We start from the raw sequence: 23,754 nt of genomic DNA, 5'->3' as shown, positions 1-23,754 counted from the left end.
GACTATCTTTCCTTGAAACTGCATCTTGCAACCCCCTCTCTGCCGCCCCTCCCCCAGTTAGGCTCCAACCTTCAGCTCTCTACTGGACTCATTACCCCTCCCCCCGCTTTTCTCAGGCCTAATAGTTTTTACAGTGATCTCCGCTGTCCCTTTGGTCCCTTAACTCCCGCTTTATCTTTTCCCGTCCTCCTTCCTCCCTCGACACCCCCCCCTCGACACCCCCCCCCCTTTTCCCAGTTAGGCCTCGTTTTCTCTGTCTCCTAACCTTCTTCCTTTTATTTCTCAAACACTTTGGACTTCTGTTTGCCGTCCTGTTCCCCTAGTGGGGTTCCCCCATCACTCTTCTAGAAAACACTCCTATCCGCTAAACACTTGATCTCAGCTTTATGCTTATTCTTCCTTTCTTAATTCTTAATTGAATCCCTTCATTAGATCACAGAACTCAGCCCACCTGCTTCTATTGAAGGTCTCCTCTCTTTACCTGTACCTCTAGTGCCTGCAAATCAGGTCTCATACTCTGGATGCCGAACCTTTGCAAGTTTCTTCTCTCAAAATCTGACCCCAGTCTTCCCCCATTAATTAAGGCTGAACATCTTTCTGAAACAGCACCAGTGGTTTTCTAAACTTGCCTTACTTCCCCCTGCTCCAACTAGGCAGAATTTATCACTCAGCTTTCCTCTCTACTTCTCTTTTTCCCAAGGCAGCCCATGTTGTCATCCATCTCTTCCTCAAACATACCCCGTGTTTCTGCACCAAACTCATTGAAACTGCTCCATAATCCTGGTTCCCCACAATTTTTAACCCTTGTTGCTTTTTATACATCAGAATGGCTTCCATTTACAATTTGGGTCTCATTGTCTTCCTCATTTCCCCCCCTAGACTTGTTGTTGTCCCTTCTGAAATGAATTGAAGCTCATTTAGTTCTCCACACCAGACCCTTTGTCCCCAGAATTGGCCTTATGGCCTCTGCCCCATACTTGGGTCTCATTGTTTTGCAAACAGATCTGTTCCCTGTAGATACTCCTTAAATTGTGCGGTGGTCTGTTCAGAGCTAGGCTGTAGTTCAATTTACAAACATATCCTTCCTTATTGCTTTACTTCCCATAGGGCTCTACCTGCCATTCAGGGGTCCTCTCAAACTTGGGCTCCCTTCTCCCTAATGTGGTCTCTAACTTGCTGTTTCCCAGCCCTTTAGCAGCACCATCCTTAAATATTCCAGCTGTGTTTAGCTTCTCTTGTATCTCCGTGTTTCTAAACACTGGCTGCATGTTTGAAAAATCAATCACCGGCACCCCCCTTCAAAGATATGGTGTAATTGGCCTAGGGTGGGGCTGTTTATTAGAATATATTTTTAAAACTCCCTAGGTTAATTCTTTGAAATGTGCAGCCAGGGTTAAGAAACACTGCCTTTTTCCCCCTCCCCTTTAAGACCTTTCCCAACATATTTCTTTATTCAATGTCAACTCTTTCTCTACTGAAAAGGGCCTTATCTCCTTCAGGGATTTCTTAGCTTTTCTTTCTCAGGTATTGTGCAGTAATTCCCAAGACACCCACAACAGCCTCCTAAATTCTCCTTGAGTTACTTAGTTCTCAGCCATTAGACATTTTCATTCTCAGACTCTTACCTAGCTCCCACACCTCTGTTTCTTCTCAACATGAGGAAAGAAAATTCACTCCTCATTTCCTGGTTTGTGATGGTTGTATTGGACCCATTGCTCCCACCTCGCAAGGCTTCTTTCTCTACAATCCCATTCTGTTTTCTTTTTCGGAGGCTGTCCATGTCCCTTTGCAGTTCCTGCTTTTATTCCATCTTCTCTACCCAGCCCCTCTGGAGCTGAGGAGGCGGAGGTGGATATATACTTGGATGGTGCTGGATGCAAAAGGTATTGCTTGTGATAAAGCTGTGTGTGATGAGGATAAGGCAGCAGGTATGAGAGACGCCAGGATGACGGGCAGGGGTGGAGGGAAGCAAAGAAACCAACCGGGAAGTCTGCTGAAAGGGTATATGAGATGGGTTTTCTTTTCAGTTTTTCTGTTTTTGTCTCCACGGTGGGATTTGGAAGGTGGTGGTGGTCTCAGCAGGCATTCTCTGGAGTCCTCTGGACGCAGCAGCTGGTGTGGTGCCAAGTCCTTTGTAGGCTGAGCCTTGAGAGTTGGGCACTTGGAACCAATACATAAGGGTCTTCATTGACTGAGGTTGTGAGACCTGAGTTCTAGTTCTGGCTTGGCTAGTGTGCTTCCACGTAAAAAGAGGGGGTTGGGTTCGCTTAACTCAAGATTCCTTCCAGCTTTCTAAGTGGGAAAACAGGCTTGCTTGTCTCCAAGGCTCTTAGTGTGTTGGTAATTTGAGGGGCTTGGCTGTGTGAAAGGCAGGTGGAGGGAGGAGCCAGCTGGCCTGCCAATTCCTGGGCCACAGCAAAGCCTGGGATCAGGCTCCTCCACCTTGGCCTGGGGGTGGGGTGGGGTGGTGTGTGCAGGGTGTCTGGTTTCTTTGAGTTATGGCAATCCTATTTCCATAACATGTTTCCTAGCCCTCTCTGGCCTGCCTGTAACTCTCTAAAAGGATTCTGGTAGGCCCAAGCGAGGGATCCCGGTAAGAGCCGGATGTTCTTCCCAGTCTGTGTGCTTGGTGTTTTGTATCGGCAAAGGGGAGGGAGAGCTGGCGAGGAGTTTAGCTCTCATTGGGTGGGGGATGGGCTTTCCAGCTTCCCTGGCTCCACTGAAATACTCAGGAGGTGGAGGTTTGGTTTCCTGGAAGAAATAGTTGCAGAGGAACCCGCAGTATGTTTTGAAAACAAAGCTTTTCCTTTTCAGTTTTGTTCCGATTAGTACCTACAGAATGTCAAAATTCCTAATGGTGGAGGGAAGACACAGGAACAAGCACTTTTATTATGGTTTTTGAACATGAAGTGTAAATCCAAGAAAATCCAGGTTCATGGCCTTTGTCTCCTTGGATTTGTGGGGCCAAGAAGACAGTCTCTGTCTAGGGCCTGCTTAGCACCTGTGTATGTGGAGAAGTGCTTGCCCTGACTTACATCCATACTAGAATCAATCTTTGCCTGATGGGCTTTGAGAAGCATTTGGTTCCACAGGTGTTCTCTCTTGGAGGTGGGCAGGGCAGGAAAGCAACACCTCAGAGCTTCCCTGAGGATCGTCACAGAACGGTTCCTTGGGTGATGGAATTTATCTTCCTCCAATGACTATGGTTTTGCTTATTCCTTATTTATTGGCGCTGTGGCTAATTGGGTGTGGGATAGTAAGGAGGGCAAGTTTTTCTACAATGGACCTTCAAGGTCATTCCACAGAGAGCCAGAGAGACTCCTAGTGTAGTTGGGAATCCCCCTGAATCGGAGGTACGCTTCAAAAAGCAGTGTGGACTAATAATAGTAATTCCTCATGCTGCCAAGAAATCCAAATTTAACCTCAGAGCTGCTCAGAAATATAAAAAGGGGGACTTGAGGAGTGGGATAGAGGATGTTATATATGTGCATTTCTAGAAAAAAAAGTAATTTATCCCTTTTTGAAACGTATGCAGTGTTGATTCAAGTTGGCTCCATGACTCTCTTCAGAGAGTCTGTAAAGCCTAACTGAAAGCTATAGACCAGAAATAGCCAAGTAGGTGAGCAAGAATTTTTTTTTCCTTGAAGTGAACCAAACTGATAATTTCCTGTTAGCAGCAGAATAAAATGCTTTGCGTAAGAGAAATCCTAAGAAAATTTCCTAGGCCTTTGATACCATATAAAGAATTCAGTAATTCTGTCCTGGGAAGAGAGGCTGGAACTGGGAGATGAATTCACTATATAAACTAGATCAAGGTACTTAAAATGTAAAATGAAGGTTTAATTTTAAAGCATGAGTACCTAGCTATCCATCCACCTCATGGCGTATGTGGTATGCCTGCCTTTGGCAGAAATGTACTAATATCAGTTGTGTTATAAGCAAACCTCTGAGGCAGATATTCTAGCTGCCACTGTGTGTTTCCTATGGAGAATCAAACCAAAACCCAGTTTTGCTTTCAGTCTGTGATTCAGAGTGGTGATGTCATTTTCTTTATAATTGTGCTTAGCAAGTAGACTCCCTTTGGCACATAGAACAGCCCTAGTGAAATGACTTATGCCTGGCATCTGCCCAGGATCCCTTTCTTATATGGGAAGGGAATTGGCAGCTGAAAATCAGCCTCTACGGTTCCACTAGACTGGAGGTGGCCATCACCTCCCACCTTTCTTCCTATTTCTTCTTAGCTAAATGCGGTGGCAGCCCTGGATTGGTCCCTCTTTGCGTAGGGGTTAGTCATCAGAGACCTTCCTAGTCTTAGTAAAAGCAGCCTGTGTGAGGGAAGTCTGGGCCTAGAGAGTTTTCTCTGAGGTAGGGCCTGAGACAGGAATGGATTGGAAGAGGTTAAGAGAGACGAATGAATGTAGAATGCTTGGGGAATGTGGTTTTTATGTCTTTTCACTTGATACCACAAAATAAGTAATACCAAGGCCATTTAACACCCCCTCACCTGAGAGGTAATGGAAACCAGAGAGAAAGGGTGCAGACCTGAGCAAGCTTCAGCCACTGATTCAAGTGAAACATGATCAAAAGTATATCTGGAAGAATATGAATTCACATATTTGTTAGATGTAGCTGAATGGAAGTTAGCCATAGAATTACTTTAAATCAAATCTCTATATAGCAGGCTATCCACTGCTTTGAGCAAACTAAATATAAAAATCAAAACTGACGAAATCAACTAGAAGTGATTCTTTAATAGATCCTTTACTCTATTAAGAGATTTAAAGTTTCTTCCTTTAAATAGTAAGCACCCTAGGGATTTAAAAATAGGATTTGAATTATAAAAATTTGATTTACCAGCAACACTCCCCAGGAATACATCTGCTACTTGCAGTGCCTGTCTGCAGCCGTTGTATGAAATTAGACATTTCAGGCAACAGTTTCACAGAATGCTTTAATTTAGAGGCAGCACGATGTGATCTGTTGTAGCACTCATGTGTGTCCTGAGGAGTGTTTCCAAGGGCATGTCTGGTTACAGCTGAGAGAATAAAAGGCATCAACAGATAGGCTCTAATCTCCCATCTTTCTTCTGAATTGACTTGGATACTTGACACCCTCATTTCTAGCATGGTATATTTGTTTCTTCTTCCAAAGCAAGATCAGCCCAAGTGGATGTTTGGGTTCAGGCTTATATATTTGATTCTTCTTAATGAGCCTGATCTTTTTTTAAATGTTTGTTTATTTTGAGAGAGCACACACAATCGTGAGTGGGTTGGGGCAGAGAGAGAGGGTGAGAGAGAATCCCAAGCAGGCTTCATACCTTCAGCATGGAGCCTGATAAGGGGCTCGATCTCATGAACTATGAGATCATGACCTGAGCTGAAATCAAGAGTAGGATGCTTAACTGACTGAGCCACCCAGGTACCCCAGAGACTGTGCTTTTTAAATCCTCTTTTTGGTGGTAAAGATTAAACCATGCCTGTCCCCCCCAGAGGAGCGAGGGGGATGTGAGGAAGGAATGGAAAAAGCTGGGCATTGGAGCCAGGAGAAAGACAACTGAATAGAATATGAAACATAACCTGGTTTGGGTCTTGCGACTGAAGGGCCTCTGTTTAGAAGCCACTTCCACTGTACTTAAGTTTGTACAAGATTCACTGTTCTCGGGGCGCCTGGGTGGCTCAGTCGGTTAAGCCTCCGACTTCGGCTCAGGTCAGATCTCACATTTGTGGGTTCGAGCCCCACGTCGGGCCCTGTGCTGACAGCTGGCTCAGAGCCTGGAGCCTGCTTCCGGTTCTGTGTCTCCTTCTCTCTCTGACCCTCCCCCTCTCATGCTCTGTCTCTCTCTGTATCAAAAAGAAATTAAAAAAAAAAATTAAAAAAAAAAGATTCACTGTTCTCTGTCTCTGAATAACTGATGTGGTATATTGTTAGTTTTTAGGCATAAAACAGTGATTCAGTTTTTATGTATGTTACAAAATGGTGCCGTGTGTCATGTACAAAGTTTTTATATAATATTATTGACTGTATTCCCTATGTCGTACGTTATGTCCACATGGCTTACTCATTTTGTAACGGGAGGATCGTACCTCTTAACCCTCTTCACCTATTTCATCTTCTGGCAACCATCTTTTCTCTGTATCTATGTCTATTTCTGTTTTGTTCATTTGTTTTGTCCCTTTAGATTCTGCATATTTACTTCATTTATTAACATAATGTCCTTTAGGCCCATCTACATACGTTCTCACAAATGGCAAGATTTTGTTCTTTTTTATGGCTGAACAGTATACCATTGTGTATATATACCATAGCTTTATCCATTCTTATATTGATGAATATTTCAGTTGCCTCTGTATCTTGGCTATTGTAAATAATGTGACGAACATAAGGGTGCATATCTTTTTGAATTAGTGTTTTCATTTTCTTGAGATAAATACCTAGAAGTGGAATTGCTGGATTGTATGATAGATCTATTTTTAATTTTTGAGGAACCTCCATGCTGCTCTGCACGTGACTGCACCAGTATTCCCACCAACAGTGCACAAAGGTTTTTTTCTCCACTTCTCACCAACACTTGGGATTTCTTGTCTTTTTGATAGTAGCCATTCTAGTAGGTGTGAGATGATTATATCACTGTGATTTTGATTTGCATTTCCTTGATGATTAGTGATGTTGAGCATCTTTTCACATGCCTGTTGGCCATCTGTATGTTGTCTTTGGAACAATGTCCATTCAGATCCTCTGCCCACTTTTTATGTAGTCTCCGCAAGGGGCTTGAACTAATGACCTTGAGATCAAGACCTGAGCTGAGAGTGAGTCAGACACTTAACTGACTAAGCCACCCAGGCACCCTTAACACTGCCCCCTCCTTTTTTTGCCACCCACCCTTTGCCCATTTTTTAATCGGATTACTTTTGATACTGAGTTAATGAGTTGTTTTGTTTTGTTTTGTTTTGTTTTTTTGAGAGAAAATGTGAGCAGGGGAGGGTCAGAGAGAGAGGGAGACACAGAATCCGAAGCAGGCTCTAGGCTCTGAGCTAGCTGTCAGCACAGAGCCCAACGTGGGGCTCGAACCCACAAACAAGAAGATCATAATCTGAGCTGAAGCTGGACGCTTAACTGACTGAGGCACGCAGGCACCCCGAGTTGGTTTTGTTTTTGAAATTTTACTTTTTTTAAAGTAATCGCTGCACCCATCATGGGGATCGAACTCAGAACCTCAAGATCAAGAGCCACATGCTCCACTGACTGAGCCAGTCAGGCGTCGCTGTATAAGTATTTATTTAAAAAAGAAAAAAAAATTTTTTTTAATGTTTTATTTATTTTTGAGACAGATTCAGAGCATGAGCGGGGAGGGGCAGAGAGAGAGAGAGAGAGGGAGACACAGAATCGGAAGCAGGCTCCAGGCTCTGAGCCGTCAGCACAGAGCCCGATGCAGGGCTCGAACCCATGAATGTGAGATCATGACCTGAGCCGAAGTCAGAGGCTTAACCGACTGAGCCACCCAGGTGCCCCTGAGTACTTTATTTTTTTTGGATGTTAATCCCTTAAGTGGATATAACATTTGTGAATATCTTCTTCCATTCAGTAGGTTGTTTTGCAAGCTTTTTAGTTTTGGGTAGTCCCATTTGTTTATTTTTTGCCTTTGTTGTCCTTGCCTGAGGAGACAGATCCAGAAAAATAGCACTAAGACTGATGAACAGCCAACTGGTATGTTTTCTAGGTATTTTACGGTTTCAGGTCTCACATGTAAGTCTTCAGTCCATTTTGAGTTTAGTGTTGTGTATGGTCTGAGAAGTTGGCCCAGTTTTATTCTTTTGCATGTAGCTGTCTAGTTTTCCCAACACCATTTATTGAAGAGATATTTTTCCCATTGTATATTCTTGCCTCTACTGTTGCAGGTTAGTTGACCATATGTGAATGGGTTTGTTTCTGGGCTCTCTATTCTGTTTGACCTTTGTGTCTCTTTTTGTGCCAGTACCATACTGTTTTGATAGCTATAACTTTGTAATATACTTTGAAATATGAGAGTAGGATATGTTCAGCTTTGTTTTTCTCTCTAGATTGCTTTGGCTATTTGGGCTCTTTTGTGTTACCGTACAAACTTTAGGATTATTCTAATTCTGAGAAAAATGCCATTGGGATTTTGATAAGGATTGCACTGAGTCTTTAGATTTGGGTATTATGAACATTTGAACAATATTCTTCCGGTTCATGTGATGGTATATCTCTGCATTTGTTTGTATTCTCTTCAGTTTCATCAGGGTATTACATTTTTCAAAGTATGGGTCTTTTGTTTTCTTGGTTAAATTTAGCCTAGATATTCTATTTTTTTAATGTTAATTTTTGAGAGCATGAGTGGAGGAGGGGCAGAGAGAGGGAGACAAAATCTGAAGCAGGCTCCCAGCTGTAGGGATCTGTGATGTGGAGCTCTAATTCATGAGCCATGAGATCAAGGCCTGAGCTGAAGTTGGATGCTTAACCGACTGAGCCACCCCTGTGCCTCTCAGTTTTTGTAAAAAAATGCATTTGTACATGGGATAGTTTTCTTAATTTCTCCTTCTGGTAGTTGTTAGTGTATATAAATGCAACAGATTTATATAAATTGATTTGGTTTTTGTAACCTGCAACCTTAGTTAAATTCATTTATTCTATTAGTTTTTTGGTGAAGGTGTTGGGGTTTTCTGTGTAGAGTAGCATATCTACAAATAGTGACAGAGTGCCTTAAATTTCTTTCTCTTGCCTGATTGCTGTCCATGCCCCTTAATTTCTTTAACCGTCATGTATGTACCCATCTTCCTGTTCTTCTTACCTCAGAAATGACAATCAGGTTTTTTGAAGGAGAAGCAGTTTGCCATTCCCAGCAAATAAGTAAAAGCAGATCCACTGTGGTGGATGATGAAGAGGATTGTGGACTGTGATCTCCAGCCTCCTGAGTTTATCCTAAACCCTAGCTGTTTCTGGTAGGGAGCTGCAAGTGGATCCCAGGTGGGGACCTGAAACAACCGTCCACCCTCACTCACAGACACGTGCTTTCTCATGCAGACTTTGGTGGGGAGGAGGAGGAGTTTCCAGGAGGCTTATGTAAGAGTGGGGAAGTAAATGATTTTGTTACCTTGGAATAGACTTCTTGCATTTAAGAGGAGTGAGAACATAGGTTAGTGCTGGACATAGGGCAGGCCCTAGGAATTATTTCTAGGAAGACAAGGGGATTCTGGATCTAGAAAAAAGGAGAATCCACCTTATTCTGATCATTTCATTGGGTTGGCTCCATTGCTTATGCCATTTGCAAGTAAACATTAGCTCATAAACAAGATGGTGGTTGGAATGCCTATCAAGGGTTGACTGTAGCTCTTTCATCTAAAGACCAGGAAAGAATAATTTCTTTGGAAGTAGGAGTCTGAGGTTGACAAGTTGGCACCAGAATTCTAGAAGTGCAAGGGCTTTGGTGAGCTGGTTTTGTGAACCCATGGGGTTCTGGTATAAAAGGCTACATTTCATCTGTCTATCCCAGAGGAGAGGTTTGCCCAGTTCTTTTTTTTTTTTTTTTAAAGTCTTTATTTTATTTTGAGAGAGAGAGAGAGAGAGACAGAGAATGAGTTGGGGAGGGGCAGAGAGAGAGAGGGAGACACAGAATCTGAAGCAGGCTACGGGCTCTGAGCTGTCAGCACAGAGTCCGATGCAGGGCTCGAACTCACAAACCATATCATGACCTGAGTCGAAGTCGGCCCCTTAACTGACTGAGCCACCCAGGAGCCCCGGTTTGCCCAGTTCTTAGGTAACTCCACTGACCTACAAGCAAGCCAGCATTCTTCAGTGGCCCAGCCTTCCTGGTGCTCCTGCAGGAACCTCAACAGAGGCCTGAAGTGGTCCCTAGGGAATGGGGACAGACCTTAATGTGCATGTGATGCATCTGTGTGTGTACCTTTGCTTGGGGAAGTCCCCCTACTCTTGTCATAATTTTTTTCTGGCCTGGACACTATTATTCTATCCCTTAACACTTTGGAATGGGGGCATTAAAATCGTTCATTGTTCTCAGTAGAAAATAAGTCCTCAGTCATGCCTCTTCTGCTAGAAACTGTGAGGCTAAGAGTAGGGGAGATGAGGGTGGCCTGAGGCTTTCCCGAGGAGGCAGGAAGTGGTGCATGTCTATTATGTTGCTGCTGTTCCAGACTCTCTGACATTGCCCTAGGAACTTCCATCTCCCAGTGAAATTTCTAAGTGTAATTTCAGGCCCCTGCTTGAAATCCTTGAGAGAAACAGGAGCCGAGCTAGAGCAGTGATGGGTTTGGACTTCCTGTCTCAGCTGGAATGCTCACACAGGTCTCTTATTTCTGAGGATCTTAGCTGGATGCCCCTTCCATTCTTTTACCATTGCCGTGTTAAGTGTGAGTTCAGTTCTGTCACTCTGAGCCCAAGTGAACTCAAATCTGGCATGCCATGCCATATAAAGCAAATAGTGTGAAGAATGGTGCCTTGCATTATTTTATAGCTGCTTTTCTGTGTGTGTGTGTTTGGGGGACTTGACTTCCAGCATTTGACGATTTTTGTGGTGTAAATACTTTCCCCAAGGGCCTTTCAAGCTACCAGCATGACCTCATTAAACCCACAGTTGGGAAGAGCTGGGCACAGTCATGGGAGCTGGCTCTAGCACCCACTGCAGTGTCCTCCCGTATGTTACCGTTGCATTCCAGCTGCCGGCTGGCTGGGGTGATGGGGCCTTGGGACAGGCCTATTGCTGAGTTGTGGACATGCAGTCTACTTCTTCCCCTGCTTCACTTGCCATTGGCCTGTGAAGTGAGCTACATCTCAGCTTAAGGAACTACTAAATTGGATTCAGAGAAAGCAGTAGAGAGATCTGGAGCCCTGTTGGGTCCACCTGAAAAACATGGTGGCAGTAAGAGTACACATCTGGAGATGACAGGGAGCTCCTTGAGGAGGCTTTCACCCTCTCTGAACATCTAATTGTTGGCTTTTTAGTTCCCAGCAAATGTACCTTCTCCTAGCAACACCTCATCCCTGACACACATGCACCTGAGTATCCATACTGATTGCATCATTATTACCTAAACACCCATGCCCAGGTTAGAGTCTAGCAAGGAAGGTCAAGGAAGCCCAACATTTGGTGGCATACCAGGGACAAACTCAGAGCACAACACTCTGTTCTATAGTGTACCTCTTCTCTGGAAGCTGGGTCCCTGGATTTAATTCAGTTCTTGACCCTGGAGAGATTTGGGTAATTGTCTTCTTGTTCAGTTCTTTTGTTTAGATTGGGGAGGAAAAGTGGCCTTGGGAATTCCTCAGGGACATGGTCCCTGTACCCCACCCACGTGATATCTTGAGGCTGGAAGCGATTGTATAGGTTTTGATATTCTGTCACATAGGTTGTTGAGACACTGGTAGGATAAGGAAAGGGATTGCGGGTACAGGGTTCGAGGCCTTGAAGGCAAGCCAGGATCTGGTTCCTCTCAAGGTTTGTCAGTTCCACAGAGATTAGTTTGATGTTTACCAGGTGCTCCTCTGGTCAGATATGTCCAGCTGGATTCCTTTAGCATGGGACTCCCTCTGCTTTCTACATGATGCTGGGCACGCTTTAAGAGTGCAGAATATGTCTGGAAGCTGAAGCCAGAAGGATGGGGGCAGTGGGGTAGTGCTTGTTTAGGGAGAGCCTGGGCAGGGGTTGGAGTGGGATGTTGAGTTAAATCTTCAAGTGTTGGTGTTTACAGTCTTACCTTCTCTGTCTCTTGCAGTAGTATTTTGCCTTTGAGTAACTGTCCCCAGCTCCAGTGCTGCAGGCACATTGTTCCGGGGCCTCTGTGGTGCTCCTGATGCCCCTCACCCACTGTCGAAGATCCCCGGTGGGCGAGGGGGCAGCAGGGATCCTTCTCTCTCAGCTCTAATATATAAGGTAAGGAGGACTCTGGGCTGGAAGGCTTGGAGCGGAGCCCTCTCAGATGCCACTCAGCTGCTGCTTAGGGGCAATAATTGCCACCTTTGGTCTTCCCTTAGGCCAGGCCAGTAGGGGGTTGGGGAAGAACTTTTTGAGGGGAGGCTGCTGTGTGGCTTTTGGGGAGTATCAGGAGGGGAGGACATAGGCACCAGCAAACATTGCCATCCTCTCAGCTTGGCGGTCAGCACTTCAGTGCTGGTTCAGGGTCCTGAGTGGGAGGGAGAATGATGAATGGGAGGGGGGCAAGAATTCTTTTTGGTGTGACTCCTCAGTTTCTCTGGAAGTACCAAGGGCCTGGAGGAGCAGTTTTCCCATCGTCCAAGAGTATAAGGCATCTGCTCTCCATCCCCTACTAACCAGATAGGAGGGTGGGCAGGGTAGCAGGGGTTAAGGAGACGGGGCTTTGCAACTCCATCATCTGTCATCCCAGCAGCAGAGGGCACATCCCAGGAGCTTTAGAGATTGCTGGCAATCCGGCCTGAGGATGATCTGGGCTGGGGCAGTTAGCTCTTTGCTGCCTTTTTTTTTTTTTTTTAATTTTTTTTATATATTTATTTTTGAGAGACTGAGAGAGACAGAGTGTGAGCAGGGGAGGGGCCGAGAGAGGGAGACAGAATCCAAAGCAGGCTCCAGGCTCTGAGCTGTCAGCACAGAGCCCGATGCAGGGCTTGAACCCAGGAATCGTGAGATCATGACCTGAGCTGAAGTTGGATGCTCAACCGACTGAGCCATCCAGGCGCCCCTCTTTGCTGCTTTTTAATCTGTGCTTGAGGCCCAGAAGTTGGTTTAGCTTCTCCCTAAGCTTGGCATTGAAGGGTCGCAGGGTGGCTGAGTTCTGGTTTCTGAAGACTGTGCCTGGGGGAGACCACATTGACCTTGAAGTCTACCTGGGAGCAGGCTTTGGCTGAGCTGGGCCGCAGCCAAACCCTCATATCTATCCTCATTTGTTGCTCATATTGCTTTTTCAGGGAAAAGGGAAAGAGAGCATGGTGCTGGGGGATACACATGGGCTTAGAATTAGGGAGACAGTAGGAGTCTCAACTCTGCCATTTACTAGCTATGGAGCCTTGGGTCAGCTGCTTAATTTTTCTGGGTCTCAGTGTGTCAGATTTAAAATGGGGATATTAATAGCTACCTCAGATGCTTGTGGTAGTGACTGAAAAATGGGAAAGCACCTTCAACAGTACTTGGCCTCTCATGGGCATTGGTAAATATTTCCTTTCCCATCATACTGGCTTTTAGCTGCCATCAACTTGTCTCTGTGCCTGATGAGTGATGGATGGCTCTAATTAGCCAGCATGCGACTCTACGTTTTCAGCGTGCCCTTTATCCCATGCTACCCTGAGACTGGCCCAGGAAGACTCCCAGGGCCCACCTAGGCTTCCTAACCTATAATGTGGCCGGAGCGGTAGTGATCTGGTTCTCTGATCTGATCCCCTCCCAGGACGAGAAGCTCACTGTGACCCAGGACCTCCCTGTGAACGATGGAAAACCTCACATCGTCCACTTCCAGTATGAGGTCACTGAGGTGAAAGTCTCTTCCTGGGATGCAGTCCTGTCCAGCCAGAGCCTGTTTGTAGAAATCCCAGATGGATTATTAGCTGATGGGAGCAAAGAAGGGTAAGGAGCAAGTGCTGGGGGAGGGGAAGGAGGGCCCATTCCAGAGCGAGGCATGTGCTCATTGGGGAGAACAGATGAATTAGGGAGTCTGCCTTCTTCCCTGGCTCTAGGTTTCCCAAGCAGGTACCATTTTGTAAAGGTTATTTTTAGCCAGTAAAGCAGGCCTGCCATAGGTTATTAAAGGGGATCATCACATTAACCACATCTGTCATTTAATTGCCCCTTGGTTCACTCTTCTCACCAGACATTAAATCCCCCTTGAGCCACGGTACAGTTATGCAGTTCAAAAGGCTAGGAAGCTCCAAGATACAGTGGAATTTCATTGGACTGGGCAAGGCCAGGCTCTCCAAGGCAGTCAAGTGTGTCCGAAAACAGTCTTGAAGACAGAGTTCTTTCGAGTAGCCACTATCTCTTGAGGAAATCCTTTTAGGCAGTGTTAGGGTCCAGAGTCCATCTCAGTGGCAGGCGGTCATCAAACTTGGCAACTTTAGAAGACTCCTGAAAAGACGAGGCTCCCTTCCTCAGCCCCCTACTGTCTTGTGGACTGCCTCAGTGAAGTTGGCTAACACTTAATTTCAAATGAAGAATCGTTACTCCAGGAAGAGATAATTCAGTAATGTTTTTCTTTGGGATTGTGGCTTATTTTTTCTGAACTCCAGGCTCTTGAAATATGAAACTTCTCCCTGGAGGTTCCCTATTTATAATACTGGCTGTGAGCCTCCAAGAAGCCTTTTTGGAGGGATGGGGGGTTGGGGGTAGAAAGTCTAGAGAGGTGGTAGTTGGCCTGAGTTATTTTCTTTGCTTCTGGCAGATTGTTAGCACTGCTAGAGTTTGCTGAAGAGAAGATGAAAGTGAACTACGTCTTCATCTGCTTCAGGAAGGGCCGGGAAGACAGAGGTGAGGAGTCCCAACAGCCTGAGACCTAGTGCCCAGACAGTGGGCAACTAGCGAGGGGAAAGGGGGCTTCCTATTCTGTGAAGTAGGGCTCTTGAGTTGGCTCTATAAACCCTGGGAAATCATAGGGGTGGGCTAGGCCTAGTACTTATTTATTGCAGCTTTGTTTCTTGTTTTCCCTTGGTTTGAACCTGCCCTTGTGTTTATCAGAATCTTTTTTACCCTCTCCTACAGCTCCACTCCTGAAGACCTTCAGCTTCTTGGGCTTTGAGATTGTGCGTCCAGGCCATCCCTGTGTTCCCTCTCGGCCAGATGTGATGTTCATGGTTTACCCCCTGGACCAGAACTTGTCCGATGAGGACTAATGGTCATAGAGGATGCTTTGCCCAAGAGCCACAGTGGGGGGGAGAGGGGAAGTTAGGCAGCCCTGGGACAGAGGAGGGGGCTCCTTGCTGTCTAGGGAAGGACGCTGAGGGGCTCAGGGTGAGGGTTGCCTTTTGTGTTCTTGGAGTTGACTCGTTGAAATTGTTTTCCATAAAGAACAGTATAAACCTATTATTCACATGTAATCACCAATAGTAAATGAAGATGTTTATGAACTGGCATTAGACGCTTTTTAAACTGCGCTGTGTGATGTGCTCTATCTAGCCTAGGGGCGGACATTGCCTAGAGGGGGAGGGACTGTCTGGGTCCAGGGGCAAGGCCTGGGGAGCTGGTGGACGGCACTGTCAGGCTCAGGTTCCCCTGCTGTTGGGCTTGCTTTTTTGGTTTTTAAGATTTGTGTATTTTCTTTCTTTGCTTCCTGTCAACCCAGGGACTCCTGAATATAGGCTTTTCAGCCCCTGGGCTGTGTCCTTGAGTTTTTCGACACTTTACCTGGGCTCCTCTTTGTGCATTTGTGTCTGGCCTGGAGAAACCAGGTCTGACCCCCTCCTTCTTCACAGCTTAGTGTTATTCTGGCATTTGGTTAAGCTGGCTTAATCTGTTCAATGTTATGAGTACATTTCATATAGGGGCATTGAAGTTCACTCCCACCACCAGGGCTTTTTTGGGGTGCCTGAGCCTTAAAACACTAGCCAAATTTCCAGTTTGCAAATCATAGCCAGGAGTTCTTGCTCCTGGCTGTAGGCTCAGGCCCCCACGGTGTCTCTTTCCTAGGGTCACAAGAGCAGAGAGGAAGAGCAACTCAGGGCCTGGGGGTTGTGTGGGAACCTGCGCTTAGGGACTGGATGCCTCTGCCTCGCCGAGCGTAGTGCTGACTGCCCCTCCTGTCTTTCGCAGGTTCTGAGTAGTGCCTGAGACCCTGCCCCATAGGGCTTAGGGGTGGGACTGGGGGTGTAGAAGGGCCTGCCCTTTTCTGTTCTCACTGAACAGCTCGTCCTAAGCGGAGGGAGGAAGGGGGAGAGATCTAGATTGGGTAAAGGGGGTGGGAGTGTCAGGGAGGCAAGTGTGTTGTGTTACTGTGTCAATAAACTGATTTAAAGTTGTGGTTGGTCTGTTCTTCATTTCCTGTACCAGGACCAGCTTTCTACCACTACTCTTTTGAGTCTAGAGCCTAACCTAGCATGGGTGTGATACGTGCTTCTCAGGAAGAGAGCTGCAGTGCATCAAGACAGATAAACCGGCTGCGGCCTCTGGGGCCACCATTATACTGCAAAACACGGTTGCTAGGAGTCTGGGACAAACTGCCACTACCCCCTAGAGAGGTATGTACATACCTACTTCATCCAGAATAGAGTCTTCACCCAGGTTCCAAGCTGTTCATAGTGTTTCCTTTTGTATAGAAGCCTGGGTCCTGAAACTGGCTTTTGGCTTTTGCATGGAGGTGCCTGACTTTCCCATTTCTGGGGGTGTTTGAAGGAAGCAGCACACATCTTCCCTAGGTGGTGTGGCGGTCATTCCCCTTGCACCAGCTGGTTGTGTAAGTTCTCAATGGCATTGTATAGGGAGCTAGATCCCCCTCCTTTTAAAGTAGGCTACACATGTGGAGCTCAAACTCAGAACCCTTAGATCAAGGGACACATGCTGTACCGATTGAGCTAGCCAGGTGTCCCTTAAGATTTTTGGATCTATCTACTGTTGAGCTGTGGCTGTCCTTAGTTTTTCTGAGTCTTTGGCCCATTTTCACATGTTCTGTGTGGCACTGGGCCAAGTTAACTGTGGACTCTCCCTGATATTCATAAAAGTGAGTGCAATACCTCCACCTTCCACAGTATTGGGGGAAGGTCTGGGCCTGGACATTCAACTGAAATAGGAAGGACTTGAAGAGGTCCTCCACCGATCCAACCCCTAGAGGCAGTGAGTGTCAGATACCTACAGTAGAGGTCCATGTGAATGCTGACACTGGCCAAGTTAATGTAGGCAGTTGAGCATTATGTTGGACTCAGACTTGGGGGATTTACAAGACAGGGATAAAGAACCAAGACTGACCTCAGTCCTTGTCCTTCAACCTGCAGAGGGGACAGGAGACATGCCTGGGGTTCTGCTGCCATCTGCTGGTGGCACCCCTTCAGTACAGCTAGCGTTAGAAGTGCTGAATGGGAAACTCGGGCACTCAGTTAAGATTTCCCTTTCGAAAAGAAGAATTTTGCTAGATAGATAGGACCTCTGGCAGGAAAGAAATATGGTACCCAAAAGCTGCACTCCAATCAAAAAAGTAACTTGGAAGGTGTAATATTTTGAGAGGTAATGGAATGGGATAGGGAGGATATGTGAAAGGCAAACTAAGTCTAAGTTTAAGAACAGGGACATTAAAAACTTTATTCAATAAATACAACAAATAATTTAAAAATATACTTCAATTCCAAAGCCAATTAAGAAAAGGAAGTAGAAAGGGAAAAAAAGGAGCAGGAGATCAAAGGAAAAGAAGAAAGTTCAAGAGGCAGAACAATTGTTTGGTTGGGTTTGTTTGGTTCAGAATATACCACCCTCTGAAATTCTGATCAAATACTCTGGACTCATAAATCCTTAGCCCTTGTTCTGATGGGGTGGCCAGAGGAGTCCTCCTGCCGGGAATGATTCTCTCGGCTCTGGATCAGAGCACTCTGGAGGCTGGAATCTGGGGGGAATGATAGGGGACAGTTTCTCAGTCATTCCTGAAAAACCGTCCCTTCTAACTCCCAGGCAGGTTTAAGTAGTGCAAACTCTTAAGCAGAGAGCTCCCAGCTGCATAGTTTCACAAGTGAGTGTCCAAAGCCAGGGTCTCCGGGGGACAGGTCCAAGGGTACTGAGGGGTCCAAAGCCACTTTGGTGAATGGGATTTAAGGGGGGAAGACAGGAGAGGTCAGGGCACAGGATGAAGCCCTGGATAAGCCAGTGGCCAAGCTGGAAAACCACTGGGCAAGAAAGGGCTGCAGGGCAGGTAGTTTGGACACTGGATTCAACAGTGTGCCATCAGCCAGGGAAGGTGGAGCCGAGGATGCATATTGGAGCAGGACCAGGAAGATCAGGAAAGCTGAGGGAAAACAGAAAAGTGGGGAAGAAGGAGGCAGCAACTCGGCAGCAAACTCCAAGAGAAATAACAAGCAGCCCTCACAGATTTGTGATTGTCTCTTAAAAAGATTTATTTTCTCTTCTTGCCTGAATGTACAAAGGCAAAAAGAGTACAGTTTGTATATATATATATTTATATATATATATATATATATAAAAAACAAGGAACTTGGTAATAATGTACACTTTACAGAAGGGAAGAATCAGGAAGACTGAAATTAAATCCAACAGAGCAACGCCAATGGAACAAAAGCTATGAACAGCAACACTGCCCCTCCAGCCCGGGCCTCCAGCTTGCCCCAACCTGCTCCCAATGGGGGGCTGAGCACCAAGGCAAGCGGGTGGGCTGGGGCAAGAGGGGCTGGGGGCGGGGCCTGGGAGGGGCTTGATCCCAGGAGGGTCCCATGGCAGAGGATCATCAGAGAGCTTCCTGGGATGCCCTAGTAGTAAAACAAATGACAAAGGCCCAGCATTATGGGGCCAACTAGCTGCCCAGTTGAATCACAGGGGCAGGAGAGTAGACATTGGGATGGTGACAGGGTACACAGCATAATAAGCAACATGGGTGACCTCAAAGCCCGTGTACAGTAAACTCTAGCCCTTCTACAGTCTCACCCTCCCACCCCCAAAACCACATCCTCTGACCCTCCCTTTGGAGCCTGGAGAGAAGATTCAAGAATCATCATTTCATCTCATAGGGTGCCTTCTTAACCCTTCTGCATGTGGTCTTTTGACCTGGAGATGTGTGGAGGGGATGAGTAAGAGAAAGGAACTTCGTGCATGTACACATAAATGTACAGGCAGGGAAGGGGGATGAAGGAAACCGGCAACCTTAAGTGAGGAAGCAGATGTGAATCCTAAAGAGCAGCTCTCCCATCCCCAGCTGTCCTGCTGGGGATGAGGCTCCTCCTTGTGGAGCCCCAGTGAACGAAGCCTGTGAAGAGGCCTGGGCAGGGGTGGCTCACAGAGAGCTTTGGTCTGGTGGTCTTCGCCCCAGCAAGCTAGTCCAGCCTTTGCTTATGGGGTGGAATCCCTGTGGAGTGTCTCATCTCTCTGAGAAGGTCATGGGTGCCACAGGTATTGCTACCTGTGTGACTCCTCTCCATATAGAGAGGCTGGAGGCGGACAGCAGATCCTCCACTCAGCACCTGTCAAGGGTCTCTACTTCCTCCATTGCTGTTGCTTCTGCATGTTATTTCAGGGAGGGAAGACTGGACCTGGCAAGGAGCAGGGACCAGGAAAAGACAGTGCTACTCTGCCATTGTTGCTTTCAGCCTCTCTTCTGGGAGCTCACATCCAAGTCTCCCTAGAAGAGTAGGAGCTAAGGATCAGAGAGCCAAATGTTTCTTTGTAAGAAAGAAAGAAAAATAAACCTGTTCCCTTCTGTAGAACCCAAGACTGCCCTGCTAATACAGAAGTTCCTCTTCTCTGTGTTACAGAACCAAGTGGAAGGGGCAGGAATGTGGGGCCAGGCCTGCCCAATGGGAAAGAAAATTACTCCAACAGTTTCTTTACAATATGTACAGAGTACGCTGCAAGCCAGCGCCACAGTTACAAAACACATAACAATATTTAAAAACAAACAGGAACAGAGATGGGCCCTTGGCTCCACCCCACAGGAGCCTGGAAGGGCACAATCAGGCTGAAATTCAGAGTCATCCTGTTGGTGGGGGTGACTCAGGTTAGGTGGGGTGAAGGTGTCCAAACCAGCTACTTCCTGGATGAAACGGAAGTCACTGCCCAGAGCACTGCCCTCTGGATTTAGCAGGAGGCAGAGAAAATGATGGGGAAAAAGGAAGGCTGCTTGGTGGCCTGCAAAGTGATCTAAGACAGTGGGTTTTGGGAAGGACTCAACCCAACCTGAACACAAACAACTGGCATGAAAGCCTAGAGGAAGGGTCTCTAGGTCAAAGGGGCTCCTCTTGGGCAAATGACCCTAAGCAGTTCTTCGAGTAGGCCTCCAGGGTTCTTGGAAAGCAGCCTCTGCTGGGCATTGTGCTTACTGTCTTCCACCCCCATGCCCCAAATGGAGTCTGAGCCAAGTCCTTGCTCTTAAATGGTTACTTTGGCACTCTGGTCACAAATACCCCTCTCTAGCCTTAGGCTGGTGTGTGTCAGTCTTTCTCAATCCAGAAGGTCAAGGAAAGATAGCCAAGGAAAACAAAGCAATGATACCTCAAAAGCAAAATAAGAGCTAAAGCTTCCCGTATCTTGGGGGAAGAAGTGACTCCAATAAAGCTACCAAATCATGGTCACTTTCCCAGGGCAAAGAGCATAAAGCTGGGCTGGTAGAAATGCATTTCTAAGGAGAGCAGAGAAATGTCTTCTGCCTCATAGCACAGCTCCACTGAGTACACTGTGCGACTCTGAGGAGTAATGGCTTGGATGTGTTATCCCAGGATCTAAGGAACATGTAACTTTCCATGGCCAGTGGCCCCTAAAACAAGAACGTGTGTTACAAAGGAACACAGCTTATATTGGCACACGTGGGGTTATAGATTGAGCTATATAAAATCATGTACTTGTATACAGAGGAACTGGGCTGTATATATTTGTGGCCCTAAAGGAGGAGGATATGCAGATGGCCGAAGGGACAGGACATCTCTAAGAACTGCTGGGTGTTCCCAGGGCCTCCCTCCTGGGCCTTGCCCTAAGGTGACCTGGCAGATTCCAAAGCTCCGCCTCTGGGCGGCTGGGGGGGGGGGGAATACTATTTTTATCTGCCTGAGTCTGAAGAGCCAAGCAGTGGAGAAGAGGAGAGATTAGCATGGGGATCCCCCTGGGAAAGGCACCAAGGGGTAAGGAGGAAAGACAGAAAAGGGCAAGGAGTTGGGGGCTAAGAAGCAGCAGGACTTAGTGGGGATGTAGGTTCTTTTTCACAGACTCCATTCATGCTCCAGCTCACTCCCAAGTATCCCTGGGGAGCCCTGTGCTGGTGTTGGGACCCTGGCCCTCTGCCTGACAGGTTGCCCAGGGCCACGGTGGGGCAAATGCCTTGGTCTTCCTTTCCAGGCTAGGCTCTGAGCATTTATATGTGCTCACATGAGAGGGGAGAAGTCTTCATGGGTGAAGACCTTGTTTTCACACGTACAGAGAAAACAGCCCCCAATTTCTTTCCTGAGATTCTAATTCCTCCACATGCTGCCAGTTCCCAGGGCCCAAACTGCTGGGGAGATGCAGGATCTGGTGACTGTGGTAATGACAGTGACAGGGGTATGGCTGCTGTGCTGTCTTCAGATCTTACCCAGTGCTTGGGAGTCCCTCCCTGGGGGAGGGGAGGGGGGGAGTTGGCACTGCTCTGGCAGCTGACCAGGGGCTTGGGGAGCGGAGCAGTGACTTCTCTGGGCTGAGGACATGTTCCCCTGGTTGCTCCCCGTGCCTTCATCTCCACAGAGGCCACAACAGTCACAACTGTGGCCGAGAGAATAAATATTTTTGCTAAGTACCAGCTCTCCAGCTCCTGAGGAAGAGGGAGGGTTGGGGAGTCCGGGGGTCTGGTGGAGGTGAGATAGCCAAGGGTCTGCCTTCGGTCATGGTGTGAACGGCAAACAGGATGATCAACACCATTTAACTGATGTCTAAATGGCACCTCCAGCACCTCCTTGGGTGAGCCAGTCCGGGCCCGTGAAGCTGACTTTATCCGGGCACTTGGTGTTCTGAAAGGGAAACATGGACAGATAACCAGGCACTCAGCCTGTTGGTGTAACAACCACAAGGTGGCGCTCTGAGAAAACAAACTGCAGGGAGGCCAGTCCTGGCCCCCCAAGGGGAAATCTGTGTTTCACGGCTCTTGTTAGACACACATGGCTTAATGGGAGGCTGGTACCAGAGGATCCACCATTTCCAGACCACTGACCCCACACTGCTTTCCCTCACCTAGGCTCCGCAGGGATTCTGTGATACCTACCAACTATCCCTGCTCTAGGTGTTGTCCCCAATTAAAAAGTGACTTACCATTCTCACCTCCGTGGGGGTGGGTAGAGTGAGGGAGTGGAGCCTTGCTGGCTGGCAACAATGGCTGTAGAAGAAAGCCCTGAATGAGAGAGGAGGACACACTTAGTGTAACACTTCCAGAACTCTGATTAAACATTTTATCAGATGGGTGGGTATTGGGAGGAATTTCTCCTTTAATTCCTGGCTCCACTGAGTTTTGGGGTGCTGACAAACAATCTGATACTTGGCCAGGTAGAGTGGCTGTGGATAATGTAGTAAGGCTCTATTTTTTAGCTGCTTTGTTTCTCTCTGGCTGTGGGAACACCTGGTCCTTATTCTTCTGGATATCGAAGCCAATTTTCTAGTGCAGTCTGAGAGTCCCTAAGCTCCAAGGGAGGAAATAAATGTCATGCTTTAATGACTGTCTGCAGGAGGCTAAGATCCTGGACAGATTAGAGGCGCAACAAGAGGAGAAAGAAAGCATTCTTGCTGGGGGTCCCTTGCTGCAGGCAATGCTACTGTGCTACTGGGATGAAGTCAAAAAAGAGAGATGGTGGTAGAGTGGTACCTGGCTGGCTTAGTAACAGCAGGAGATTCTTATCTCCTAGTTGGGAGTTTCAGTCCCATGTTGGGTGTAGAGATTACTTAAAATCTTAAAAAAAAAAAAAAAAAAAAGGTAGGGGAAGGAGGCTTACCTGCTGCATAGGGTAGGTTGTACTGTGCTGGGAGCAATGAGTACCCCAAATGGTGGTGGTGGTGATGTGTAGACATCAGGCGCTGAGAAGGGGAGGTGCGGGGCCGGTCTACACTCCTTTCACCCCCGCCTGCTCCCCCAACACTGCTACAGCTGCCGCCACCCCCAACCACCCCACAACCTCCCCGATCTCTCTCCTGAGACGTTTTATCACTTATCTGGAAAAAAAAAAAGCAGACACAAAGCACAGTTGTGAGACACACACACATGATAGCAAGATGCTCCGAGCCCACACTATGACTCCTTACAAACGCAGGACCCCTAAGAATCATGGAGTTGCCTGGTGACACCAATGTCAAGTCAGCCAAGCTGCACTGCAATTAAGACCTGCACTAGCCCACCTTCTCCCAGACCCTGGATCTGGCCCTCCCGGGTTCTGGGAGCAGCCGGTGCCACTTACCGTGGGAGACTTGCTCTTGTAGTGACTGGCGTGCTGCTGCAAGATGTCCAGGGCTTTGGACTCTGAGCTGGATTTACAACTGACACTGGGGCTGGCTCGTGCCTTGTCAGCATCTTCACCCCCTGAGACCTTGCTGCCATATGGGGAGAAAGAGTAGCTGGAAGGTAGGTAGGAACCTGGGGAAGGAGAAACAAAGCAGTCAATGAGAGAAGTAAAAAATGCTGCTTTGGTGAGCCTGGTTAGGGTGGGCATCAGCTTTCCTAGGCACAGGCTGAGCTATTTCCACTATGGTGTCTTCAGGCTGAAACTATTATTTGTCCTTTCTTTACTGAGCTCTAGAGGCAAAACTAGCTAAGGGATATTAGGAACATGGCCCTAACTTCTGGGGAGTTAAGCCCTAGTGATTCATCTTGGAGGGGCAGTACAGTAAAGTGGAAAGATCATAGGATTTGGAATCTGACAACCTTGGGTTTGAATGTGTCTCCCAAGACTTACTTGCTGGGTAGCCTTAAGCAAATTGACCACCTTTCTGAGCTTCAGTTTCTTTCCCATCAAAATGATGATGCCAATACTATTCCATAGGGAAGATGAAATAAGATAATGCACACAAACTACCTAGTATAGTCTGGCCCAGAGCAGGCACTCAGCAAGTGGAACTATTATTTTTAAATGGATGGGTCGGGTAACAGGGAGAAAGGAACACCACAGGTGACACAA

The 23,754-nt window shown here is 47.0% G+C and overlaps 2 protein-coding genes across 2 annotated transcripts in view; one reads left to right on the top strand and one right to left on the bottom strand.

Moving 5' to 3' along the window:
* The first annotated feature begins 8,892 nt into the window (after positions 1-8,892).
* On the top strand, positions 8,893-15,082 carry OAZ2 (ornithine decarboxylase antizyme 2). The gene is given in 6 exon segments (XM_029952254.1): positions 8,893-8,957; positions 11,745-11,820; positions 11,822-11,902; positions 13,389-13,564; positions 14,376-14,461; positions 14,693-15,082. Coding segments are annotated over 6 exon segments (615 nt in total). The 3' UTR covers positions 14,824-15,082.
* A 2,914-nt stretch (positions 15,083-17,996) lies between these two features.
* The window catches only part of ZNF609 (zinc finger protein 609), a 212,111-nt gene continuing 206,353 nt past the window's right edge, over positions 17,997-23,754 (bottom strand). Inside the window, exons 7-10 of the mRNA XM_029950722.1 lie at positions 23,038-23,213; positions 22,579-22,795; positions 21,905-21,983; positions 17,997-21,606 (exon numbers count right to left, since the gene is read on the bottom strand). Of these exons, the coding sequence (XP_029806582.1) occupies positions 21,910-21,983; positions 22,579-22,795; positions 23,038-23,213 (467 nt within the window). The 3' untranslated portion in view covers positions 17,997-21,606; positions 21,905-21,909. The remainder of the gene's footprint in view (positions 21,607-21,904; positions 21,984-22,578; positions 22,796-23,037; positions 23,214-23,754) is intronic.

The sequence above is a fragment of the Suricata suricatta genome, chromosome 9 (genome assembly GCF_006229205.1).
Source record: "Suricata suricatta isolate VVHF042 chromosome 9, meerkat_22Aug2017_6uvM2_HiC, whole genome shotgun sequence".
NCBI lineage: Eukaryota > Metazoa > Chordata > Mammalia > Carnivora > Herpestidae > Suricata > Suricata suricatta.
The sequence above is the reverse complement of the archived record's forward strand: the minus strand, read 5'-3'. Positions and strand labels throughout refer to the sequence as shown.